The 12,341-nt window shown below is 41.4% G+C and overlaps 1 protein-coding gene across 1 annotated transcript; it reads left to right on the top strand.

Annotated features, from left to right (window-relative positions):
• Positions 1-10,375: 10,375 nt before the first annotated feature.
• On the top strand, positions 10,376-11,930 carry LOC126999071 (trypsin II-P29-like). Its single transcript, XM_050861447.1, has one exon. It carries the CDS (start codon positions 10,633-10,635, stop codon positions 11,902-11,904), a length of 1,272 nt encoding a protein of 423 aa, XP_050717404.1. The 5' UTR covers positions 10,376-10,632; the 3' UTR covers positions 11,905-11,930.
• The last annotated feature ends 411 nt before the right edge of the window (positions 11,931-12,341 follow it).

The raw sequence follows: 12,341 nt of genomic DNA, 5'->3' as shown, positions 1-12,341 counted from the left end.
TTGTATCACTTCTATTGGTCAAAACGTGACTCAAACAGACAGTTCAATATAATACAAGAATTTTTTAAGTCTTACTATAGCTACACAGCCCGGTACGAATGCAGACATCCCAAATTTCATCATTACCGCAGCCCAGGACGACGCGGCTCAGACATCCAGCATGATACAGTACTAAATTTCAGCACAACCTATTTCATCAACATTCCTGAACCTTGGTAACTTTTCCTGAGCATTTCTTGAGACTGGCTCGGCACACACAATGATTTGGTTACAAAGACTACGTTTGCAACAGCACCATAGTGACTACAAGATGGTATTTGGTCCATAAAGATAAAGGAACAAAGACGTTGTAAGTATGTAAAATCAGTCATACAACCCGAGAGTATCTACATGCACGACCTTCTATAGCTACTCTCACCGAGACTAAATTAGGCGACATAAAGACTCCAAAAAAGCAAAATAGACGAAGACTGTGAACTAAGACCTCCACCGCCGTCACCACCACCATTACCTCCTCCTCCTTCTCTTCTTCCTCCTCCTCCTTCCAAGTGTCAGAGGGCAATTTCAGGTGCGTGAGGGCAACACTTGGCGGTGCATACATAATGAAATGGTAATGACAGGCAAAGATAAAATTGGGAGCATACGGTATTAGCTGCTCGAGGAGGCTAGGCTGCACGGATAATTTCAAAACTCCTCCAATACGCACAACTATTACTTGGGAAGGCATGCCGTGGGTGTGGAGGAAGTCAGGACAGGTAAAACAAGACTAGACTGGTTTGGGCTGGTGATCAGGCAACTGGAAAGAGCTGGGGAGTGGCGGGAGGGAAGGGTGAGAGAGGAGAGGGAAGGAGAGGAGGGGGTTGGTGTGGGAGGCTCGAGTGATTGTATTATTCTTCTGGGGCTTCCTCCGTGACGCTGTAAGAGGCGGGGACGTGTGTAACATGTAACAGGTGAAGGTTTACGTATGTGGTGAGCGACAATACGACAGATACTCTCTCTCTCTCTCTCTCTCGGTCCTTAAAACTATTCTTCAACCTTTTTCGTCCTAAGTCCACCTCCACCACCATTACCTCCTCCTCCTTCCTTTCTTCCTCCTCCTCCTTCCTAGTGTCAGAGAGCAATTTCAGGCGCGTGAGAGCAACACTTGGCGGTGCATACATAATCCTGGTGGGAGAAGGGGAGAGGGAGGAAGAGGAAGAGGAGGAGGAGGAGGAGAGCCGAGGGAGAGGAATGGAACTGGAAGATGGAGGTAAAAGGTGGAGGCGGAAGGAGAGAAGAGCGAAAATAGAATGTGCTCGTTATGGAGTTTTTCCTCTTTCCTGTGACGTCACGTTGGTGTGTTTTTCTTTTTATTTTATTTCGTCTTTCGCTTTTCTTGCTCTTGTTCATTTTTCATTTTTACATTTCGTTTCCTTAGTTTCAGTTTTCACATTTTTCTTTTTTTCCTCTATTCACTATTTTGCTTGTTTTAATCTTCTTTTGTTTTATTTTTTCTTGTTTTTGTTTCTCTCTCCTTTTTATTTTTCGTTTCCTTACTTTGATTTTCCATAATTGTTCCTTTTTTTCCCTTTTTTTTCACTGTGTCTACTTCTCGTTTTCTTGTTTTTCTTTCTTGTTTTTGTTCCTTATCTTTTCTACTACTTTTTTCTTTTCACTTATCCTCAAATTTCTTCTTTTTTCTACCTTTCTTCTTGTTCTTCTTCTCCATCTTTTTTCTTCGTATTCCCTACATCCGCTTCCTCCATGTATTATTCTCCTTAATTTTCATTCTACTATCTTTTTTTCTTAAACCTCTTTTCCTCTACCTCCTCCATTTCTTTTTCTTCCTTCTTTCTTATTCGTATCTTCATCTTCGTATTTTATTTTATTCCTCACCGTTTGTTTTCTCCAATTTCTCTTTCTTTTCTCTCACCGTTTTTACTTACATCTTCACTTTTTCCTTTTTCTTAATCTGCCTCCTTCTTCCTTTCTACTTCTTCCTCCTACTTGAATTCTTCCCTCATTGCTCTTCATTCTCCTCCTCTTCTTCAGCTTTTGTTCCTACTCTTCCTCTTAAAAAATAACTTCTCTCCATTGTTATTCTTCCTCGTTAAGTACCCCATTTCAACCTCTGTCTCCTGCTCTTCTTTTTTTTTTCTCTTTCAGTCCTCCTCCTTTTCTTCCTCCTGTTCGTGTTTTTCTTCTTCTTCCAGTATATATATTTTGCTATTCTTTCGTGTATTTCTGTTGATCTCTCAGTACTCCTCTTCGTCTTCTTCCTCTTGTTCTTCTTCGTTTCCTTCCAGTACTTTTCTTCCTCTTCTTCCTTTTTATCTTTCAATATTCCTCCTCAACCCACTCCTCCTGCTTCTGTTCTTTCTTCAGTACTTCTTTCCTTCTCTCCTCCTGCTTTTTCTTTCTCTTCACTACTCTTCTATCCTCCTCTGTTCATCTTCCTCTTTCAGCACCCTTCTTCCTGCTGCTATTTCTGTTCTTCCAATATTCTTCTTTCTTCCTCTGCCCCCTTCCTCTTTCAGTACTTTTCTTCCACTCTTGCTGATGTTCTTTTTCTTTCAGTCTTCTATCTTCTTCCTCCCACTGTTTCTCCTCTTCCTCATTCCTCAGTACTCAGGCGAAGGGAAGCAATAACTCACTCAGCGGGGTCGATGACGTAACTGTTGCATATTCAAGAGGCGGGGCGGCGTTACGTAAGCTGGACTTATGAAACGAAGCCCGCAAATCATCGTCACCCTTAACTCTTACTCAACCCCGCGCATACTGAGGCGGCGATTACCATGATGAGCGGCGTTTTGGGGACTGGAAATGTGTGTCAAAGGATGAAATGTGTACACTAAGGTTGGTATAATAAGACACTTTCGGTTCTCATATCAGCTATTTCTAAAGGTCAAAGAGGGGGTCAGTCGGGTTCTAATGAGTGCTTCTTCAGGTTCAGGGTACAGAAGAAGGGTCAAACTACAACCAGGGCCATAAAACTACTTCTGGAAATGCCCACAACTCCTACGAAAGCCTTGTCAAATAGGTGTTCTTGGGGGACGAAATGTTTTATAATACGACCAGTTGTGATTTGTTATTTTTTGGTTATGGTTTTATTTTCTACTTTTTTTTCTAGGGTCAAACAAGAGAAGGTCTGATTTGTTACTTTGCTATGCTTTTATGCTATTCTTTTATCTATGGCAAAACAAAAGGAGATATGATTTGTTATGCTCTGATGTGCCTTTAGACTCTACTCCTTTATTAGGCCTAAACAAATGATGCCATGATTTGGTATGTTGTGATGTGGATTTAGACTTTATTCCTTTTATTTCTAGGGCAAAACAAAATAAGATATGATTTCCTACGTTTTGTCATTTTATACTGTATTTTTTTTTTCAGTGATCAAAACAACAGAAAGTATGATTTGGTATGTTGTGATGTGGATTTAGACTTTATTCCTTTTTTTTCTAGGGCAAAACAAAATAAGATATGATTTCCTACGTTTTGTCATTTTATACTGTATTTTTTTTTTCAGTGATCAAAACAACAGAAGGTATGATTTGGTATGTTGTGATGTGGATTTAGACTTTATTCCTTTTTTTTCTAGGGCAAAACAAAATAAGATATGATTTCCTACGTTTTGTCATTTTATACTGTATTTTTTTTTTCAGTGATCAAAACAACAGAAGGTATGATTTGGTATGTTGTGATGTGGATTTAGACTTTATTCCTTTTTTTTCTAGGGCAAAACAAAATACGATATGACTTGCTACGTTTGGTTATTTTATACTCTATTTTTTTCAATGGTCAAAACAAAAGGTATGATTTGTTGTGTTGTGATGTGGATTTAGACTTTATTCTTTTTTCTTTTCTAGGGCAAAACAAAATAAGATACGATTTGCTACGTTTTGTTATTTTATACTCTTTACTTTTTTCTATGGTCAAAACAAAAGCAGGTATGATTTATGTTTTGTTATGCTTTTATACTCTTCTTCTTTTTTCTAGGGATAACAAAAGAAGGTATGATTTGCTACGTTTTGTTGTTTTGTACTGTTATTTTCTCTATGGCAAAAATAAAAGCAGGTATAACTTGTTACTCTTGTTGTTTTTTACTCTTATTTTTTTCTATGGCAAAAACAAAAGAAGGTATGAATCGTAATGTTTTGCTGTTTTTATACTTTGCCCTTTATATTCTATGGCGAAACAACATCAAGTATGATATGTTTTACTGTGCTTTTATAATAAACTCTGATTTCTTTTCTTCTAGGTCAAAACAAAAGAAGGTATGATATGTTATGTTTTACTGTCCTTTTTATATTCTGATCTCTTTTCTTCTAGGTCAAAACAAAAGAAGGTATGATATGTTATGTTTTACTGTCCTTTTTATATTCTGATCTCTTTTCTTCTAGGTCAAAACAAAAGACGGTATGATATGTTATGTTTTACTGTGCTTTTTATACTCTGATCTCTTTTCTTCTAGGTCAAAACAAAAGACGGTATGATATGTTATGTTTTACTGTGCTTTTTATACTCTGATCTCTTTTCTTCTAGGTCAAAACAAAAGACGGTATGATATGTTTTACTGTGCTTTTTATACTCTGATCTCTTTTCTTCTAGGTCAAAACAAAAGACGGTATGATATGTTTTACTGTGCTTTTTATACTCTGATCTCTTTTCTTCTAGGTCAAAACAAAAGACGGTATGATATGTTATGTTTTACTGTGCTTTTTATACTCTGATCTCTTTTCTTCGAGGTCAAAACAAAAGAAGGTATGATATGTTTTGCTTTACTGTGCTTTTTATACTCTGATCTCTTTTCTTCTAGGTCAAAACAAAAGAAGGTATGATATGTTATGTTTTACTGTGCTTTTTATACTCTGATCTCTTTTCTTCTAGGCCAAAACAAAAGAAGGTATGATATGTTATGTTTTACTGTGCTTTTTATACTCTGATCTCTTTTCTTTGAGGTCAAAACAAAAGAAGGTATGATATGTTATGTTTTACTGTCCTTTTTATATTCTGATCTCTTTTCTTCTAGGTCAAAACAAAAGACGGTATGATATGTTATGTTTTACTGTGCTTTTTATACTCTGATCTCTTTTCTTCTAGGTCAAAACAAAAGAAGGTATGACTCGTTAGGTTTCGATATGCTTTAATACTCTACCCTTTTCTTCCCTTAAGGCCAGTATAACAGCTATGAGCCAGCAACACGAATAGGTCGGCATAGGTTCCAAAAGCGTAATACTTATTTTTGGACGAGCGTTTATTTATATTTGCATCAGAGTTTGGGTCAGTCACCTCTCCTGCAAAAATAAAATAAAAATAAATAAATAGAAAGTACGAGAAAAAATACCGGCCAAAGAAAATAGCTGAAACACGCCTCGCTTTGTGTACTTTTAGTTTATATTCTTTTTTTTTTCTCACACACCTGAACGAACTCCACCTGCAGTCTACCTTCTGTAAATAGCCTACTTATTAAAAGGAGGCCCCGTGTGTGGTGGTGGTGGTGGAGGTGGGGGTAGTGGTGGTAGTGGAGGTGGAGGTAGTGATGGTAGCGGTAGTATACGTGCACTCAAATTCGCCTGAACATCGCAGTAGACTCGAGGTGAATGCCCGAAGCGCCCTCTTTCATATGGCGTGGTGGTGGCGGTGGCGGTAGTGGTAGTAGTGGTGGTGGTGGTGGTGGTCAAACAATAATTATCCTGCGTTGTAAACAGAGTCGGGCGCTGGCAAGACTTCATACCTCTCGTTAGGTCGACCTCGTGTGTGTGTGTGTGTGTGTGTTTTCTTTTGCTCCATGTGCTCCGTATCGCTCCAGAAATGACGGAGGTGTGTGTGTTCGATAACCAAATGGAAAATGTAGAGAAAAAAATGTAGATTGAATGAATGAGACTCCAAAGCTGAGGAAAGTGTGTGTTCACGAGGTAAGAATGGAAAACGGAGGGGAGAGAAAGACAGATAGAGAGAAGAGGACAGAATGAGACCGGGGGACAAGTATGTAGGGAATGAAGGGTAGAAAAAGAGGATGTAAGGAAATTAAGGTAAAGAGCGAGAGTGAGAAGAAAAAGAAACAAAAGATAATGGGAAAACAGGAATGACGAGAAGAAAAAAAGAAGTGTGGAGATAAAGAAAAAAGACAAAAAGAAAGAAAGGAAGAAATGGAAGCGACAGAGGAAGGGATATAAAGAGAATAACGGAAAGAAAAGAGGAACTGAGTAAGAGAGGAAAACAAAGGAGTAAGGAAAAAAGGAGCCAGGAAAAAAGTGAAGCCGAAGAATATGTGAGAAAAGGAAAAGAGGAGGAATTGAGGAAAGTAAAGGATGAAGTCTAGAAAAAAAGAAAGGAAAATAGAAGAAAATGTAGGAAAAGAAAAGGAAGGAGCCAGAGGAGTAAAATATGAGAAAATAGGAAATGGAATAGAGAAGAGTGAGGGGCCAGGGAAAGGAACAAAAGTAGAATGGAAGAAAATGATAGAGGAAAAAGAGGAAGGGAGGGAAGAAATGAGGAAGAAAGGGAAAGAAAAAGATCGGAAATATAAGCCTTGACCTCTGTCGGGAACATTTCAGATCTTAAATGGAGCCAGCTTCCACCTTTCTTCCTCTTCCTCCTCCTCCTCCTCCTCCTCCTCCTCCTCCTTCTCACAAATCCTACTACTGCTTCGCTCCTACACCTCTTTGGCTTTCTTCTTCTTCTTCTTCTATTTCTTCTTCTTCTCTTTTTCATCTTCTTGTTTTTTTTCTTCGTCTTCTTGTTCTTGTTTTTGTTATTCTTTCCCTTCTTCTTTGATATCAGTTCTATTACAATTCTCTCTCTCTCTCTCTCCGGCGCCATATGACCCTGGCTGTTGCGGCGCCTAATTTAAATCAATCAATCAATCAATCAATCAATCAATCAATCTCTCTTCCTCGGACAAAAACTGCTCTCGGCCGCGCGCGTCTCACCGTGTTAATAGATGTCATGCAACACAACCAACGCCAAACCATGGAGCTGCAATTAACACCGCCTCCATTACTGTATCTCAAGACAATCTAAAAGTCCTAAGTTTCAGTGCACGTAGCCTAAAAAACAAATTTGAAGAACTGAGATGTCTTGCTTCAACATAAAGTTTTGACGTAATTGCTATAACCGAAACATTGATACCACAAGTACTGATTTATGTTCAGAATACAACATAGATGGCTGCAGATTCTTCAACAAAGACCGTGTCAATGGTAGAGGTGGTGGTGTTGCCCTTTATGTCAAAAGATATTTGCAACCTATCGAGAGAACACCAAGAGACAGTAACGTTGATTATTTGTGCGTGCGAGTATAAACATTGTAAAAATTAATCTAAATATATCTGTCACCTAGAGGCTTCCGGGGCAATCACTTGGTGGTGATGTTGAAATGTACAGCGTTTTACAGCAATCACTTAATAACAGCGACTCACTAATGTTAGGGGACTTTAATCTCCTTCAATTGAGTGGGCGACACTGTCAGGTACAGAAGACGAGTCACATGGAATGATTTAATTTTTAGAGGTTATTTATTTAAGACAAATGATTAATGAGCCAATTAGACAAAATAACATACTAGACCTTGTTATAGCAACCCAAGATAATCTAATCAGTAATGTCACGTAGGAGAACATCTCGGTTCTTGCGGTCATAAATTAGTGCGCGTCGACATTAGAGCTCAACAACAGTGACTGAAAATAAAGTAAAGGTATCCAATTTCAAAAGAGCAAATTTCCTAGAAATCCGACAAAAACTAACAGAAATACAATTATCAGATGATTGCAACGTAAAGCAAGCTTGGCTACATTTTAAAATCATTTATTCACTCAGCAGAACACATTTGTCCCGTTTTGCGAGAAGCGAAGTAACACTAATAAAGGTCCACCTTGGTTTAATAGCGAAATTAAACATTCTGTTAAGAAGATAAACTTGTCTTCCAGGTTAAAGAAAGAGCAAAATACGCCCGAAAACATTAGACTTTATCATGAAGCCAGGCGGCGAGTAAAAAGATAAGTATGTCAGGCAAAGCGTAGATATGAAGAAAACATTGCAGCCAACTGTAAAAATAATCTGAAATCCTTCTTCAGTTATAGAAACAACAGGAAGGCGATCAGAAGTGGAATTGGACCCCTAACTAACAGCGACGGTGAATTAGTGACTGACAGCAATTACGTTGCGAACCTGTTAAACAAATATTTTTCCTCGGTACTTATACTAAGTCTTCCCACCAATATCATCAACACTAGCGACGACACCAGTACAAATGTAAACCGCATTCATGCATTGCCTAACTTTGTAATAACTACCGATGAAGTCCTAAATGCTCTCCAATCCCTTAAAACTAATAAAAGTCCAGGACCCGACAATGTATATCTTATACTTCCCGACAATGTATATCCTATACTTTACTCCCGGTGAGGTATATATGGGAAGCGAGGAAGGTGAAGAAGCCCTCCAAAGACCCTCCCCGTGTCCTCACTTTCCGTTTCCCTATTGTCTCATCAACACCAGAGAGTAGTTCAGCATGCTCTCTAAAGACAGATCGTCTCTCTTTCCACACCACACTACATACACACAACATACACACCATTTCCCAAAATTTTATAAATTCAAAATGGCGTTCATAAGGCCTCGGAGTCCGCGCCTTGGGGGGGGGGGGGTGACAACAAATTTCCCCAGGAAGGGCAGCTTTTGGATACCGACTTGAGAGATGTCTTGATAACTCCTCAGACCTCTTGCGAAGACAGACAAAGCTTCCAAGAAGATTTCCATAAAATTTCAGCTTGATCTGATAGATGGGAGATGCCCTTTAATGTAGATAAGTGCCAGGTCCTTCAAATTGAAACAAGAAATAAAAGATGCTGGGCTACATTAAAAGAAACTTTTTAATTAAAAATAAAGAAGAAATACTTCCGCTTTACCCCACTTGGAATATGCGGTACAGTTTTGGTCTCCCCACCATGCAAAGGACATTGCTAAACTAGGTATTCAACGTCGGGCAACAAAAATGATCCCTTCCTTGCGCAACAAACCCTACGACGAGAGGCTTTCCACCCTTAACATGTTCTCTCATGAGAAATGTGGACTCCGAGGAAAACTGATCGAATGTTTAAAAATACTTAATGGCTTTACGAATGTGGACAAATCAAAATTGTTTATGATCGATGACACTTTGCGAGCTTGAAATAATGGTATAAAACTTATAAATGTAAGCAAGTAAATTCAGACTGCACCAAATTTTCTTCACCAACGTTGTAGTGCGAGAATGGGATAAGCTCCCATCTTCAGTGGTCCAGTGCAACACGATTGACTCCTTTAAAAACAAGCTGGACCGACACTTCCTTCAACTTAATATTTACTAAAGCAGATGCGCAGTTTTTGGGTTACCAATTTAAAGTAGAATCACTTAGGCTAAGGGACGGGCCACCAAGTCTGAACCAAAGGGTCTCTGTGATCTGAATTTCAATGTTAATCTATAAAAAATTTATGTAAATCTCTCTCTCTCTCTCTCCCTCTCCCTCTCCCTCTCCCTCTCCCTCTCCCTCTCACTCTCACTCTCCCTCTCTCTCCCTCTCTCTCCCTCTCTCTCCCTCTCCCTCTCCCTTTCCCTCTCTCTTTCCCTGTGTGTGTGTGTGTGTGTGTGTGTGTGTGTGTGTGTGTGTGTGTGTGATCGGTAAATGTGTGCCACGTAAGTGTACACAGGTGTCAGGCCTTAATCATGCACGTCAATGGCTCCAAGAACTCCGTGTTGGGGCGGATCGCAAGGAGAGGGTGTGTGACGTCTCTTTCTCGGAATATCGTTGGATAACTCACTTATCGCTGAAGTGACACACTATTACGGGGTTGGAAAAAAAAAAAAAAAATATATATATATATATATATATATATATATATATATATATATCTATATATATATATATATATATATATATATATATATATATATATATATATATATCTGTATATATATATATTTTTTTTTTTAAGTTGTTTTACGTTCCTCCTATGTCACCGGTTGACTTTCTTGGTGGGACTTGGTGGTTTACCCCAGCCCGTTATGGCGCGGGCGTGTTTTATAGTGGAGCCATATTGCTTGGTTCATGCTGCCTTCCCGGAACTTATCTTTAATTTTCTTCTAGAGATAATCTAGGGTCCGGGTTTACAGTTGGTCTTCAGGACAGCACGAGGAGAGTCACAGGCCACCCGGCGATAACTGAAATTTGTTAGCTAATACCGGCGGGCGGGAATCGAACCCTGGTTTTCCAGAACGTCGCGCCCGCACTCTAACCACTCAGCCACCGCCTCTTCTTAGATCATTATTTGCATTTGCATCTCTGGCAAGTTTACGTCAACTAATATACTTATTGCAATGGAATGTTTATGTATATGTATGCATGAGTGTAAAAGTATATGAACATAATACGTATGTAAGTAGAATTGCATTTCAGCATTCCTGCGTGCGCGTGTGTAGTAGCACTTTAATGCCAGGAAATAGTCACTAATGACATGGATGAGCGGCTGAGCACTGCCATTCGAGCCTCATCGAATCAACGTACGAACATACATGAAATGAAAGGCGCAGGTGTGGCGGGTGAGGACACAGGTGTTGCCTCAGCACTGCCTCAAAGGTCTTGGTGGCCGGTCGACGCGTCCACGCTCAGTCATGACGCAGAACGGACGCGCGAGTCTGTGGGTGGCGGCGGCGGTCCTGCTCCTGGTGGGGGTGGCTCGTGGCGGGCCTGCCGGCACTCGCCAGTTTTCCTCCTGCGGCTGGGACTTTTATTTGAATCTCGGGGAAGTATTCTACATCGTGTCCCCGGGCTTCCCTAATCCCTACCCTGTCCCACTGCAGTGCACCTGGCGAGGCAGCTCCGAGCCAGGAACGCTGCTCAGGATGTGGTGCCCTGTCTTCAATGTGCCGGTGAGCGATCGTTGTCTGCGCGAGGGTTTACACTGGGGCGTCGGGAACGGTGGTATAGTGTTCTGTGGTACCAACGTTGCTCCCCTTACCACCTTCTCCAACAGCCTCCACGCCAGCCTGTACTCCTTCCGGCGGTACCACCTGAACGCTGGACAAGTTTTTTGCGAGGTGCACGTGATTAAGGCAGACATTCTCCCCGTGACAAACTCCAAAAGCACCCCGCCATCTCAGCCACTGAGCACAGCCCCCGTCAGCCAGTGCGGTGTGAAAGGAGATTCGCGGGTGGTAGGCGGATATGTGACAGTCTTACACGAGTGGCCGTGGCAAGTCGCTCTGCGGAAGATAAGCGACGACTTCATTTTCTGCGGAGGCTCGCTGGTGTCGCCCGAGTGGGTGGTCACGGCGGCTCACTGCATGCAGTACATCTTAAAGACTGATATGTACGTGACCGTAGGAGACTACGAAAGGGAGATATCCACTAACAACCGGCTGAGAGTGGCTGTTGGTGTGGAGACAGTGGTGTCACACCCGCAGTATGACACCCTCACGGTTGATAATGATATCGCGTTGCTGCGGCTGAGCAAGGCCCTGGAGTACACACTGGCCGTGGCGCCAATCTGCCTTCCGTGTGGCATGTCAGAGACGAATTTTCAGAAAGGAACGGGGACGGTGACCGGCTGGGGCACCACAGCCTCGAATGGCAACGTCAGCCAGGTGCTGCTGGAGGCACAACTGCCGTTGCTGACCACCAAGGAGTGCCGAATCTACCACGGCAATAGCGTCACCACCAACATGTTGTGCACGTACCAGGAGGGCAAGGACGCTTGCCAGGGGGACTCCGGGGGACCACTGGCCTGGAAAGACGCTGCGAATCTCCACTACCTGGCGGGCGTGGTGTCGTGGGGCTACGGATGTGCTGACGCTAACTCGCCGGGGGTTTACACAAAGGTGACGAAATACCTGGACTGGATACAGAAAGAAACCTCCATCAACTTCTGTGGCGGGGGCCGCTGAGGCTCGGCAGTCGCTGCACGACCCCCGTTCTTCTATGCAAGCGCCAAAGATACTCCTATCGGAAGAAAGAATTTTTTGACAAGGACAATATTAACATTTCCTATTTATACGAAGACAATAGCCAATAGTTCAATGTATTTTAACTATAATAAAAAACCTGGCTGTATGCATTTGGAGAATCCTGTAGACATAAGAATAAAGCAAAATTAGTAACAATTTTTGCATAAGGTTGAGACGGAGTGGCTGGCGAGGAGACGACATGCGGGGACCCGCGACGCAGTGCCTGGCACAGTGCCACTGTGTGTGTGTGTGTGTGTGTGTGTGTGTGTGTGTGTGTGTGTGTGTGTGTGTGTGCATTTTGCTTCATTATTTTTTATTTACACACAATATTTTCTTTCGTATACGTTGTACTAGTGTAAAATTTCAGGCGGGTCGGC

Source organism: Eriocheir sinensis, chromosome 15, assembly GCF_024679095.1.
Source record: "Eriocheir sinensis breed Jianghai 21 chromosome 15, ASM2467909v1, whole genome shotgun sequence".
Classification (NCBI taxonomy): Eukaryota; Metazoa; Arthropoda; class Malacostraca; order Decapoda; family Varunidae; genus Eriocheir; species Eriocheir sinensis.
This window is presented reverse-complemented; position numbering and strand designations above follow the sequence as displayed.

What these genes read in the sequence shown, in the direction of transcription:
- LOC126999071 (XM_050861447.1), top strand. Translation starts at nt 10,633, where the DNA reads ATGACGCAGAACGGACGCGCGAGTCTGTGGGTGGCGGCGGCGGTCCTG.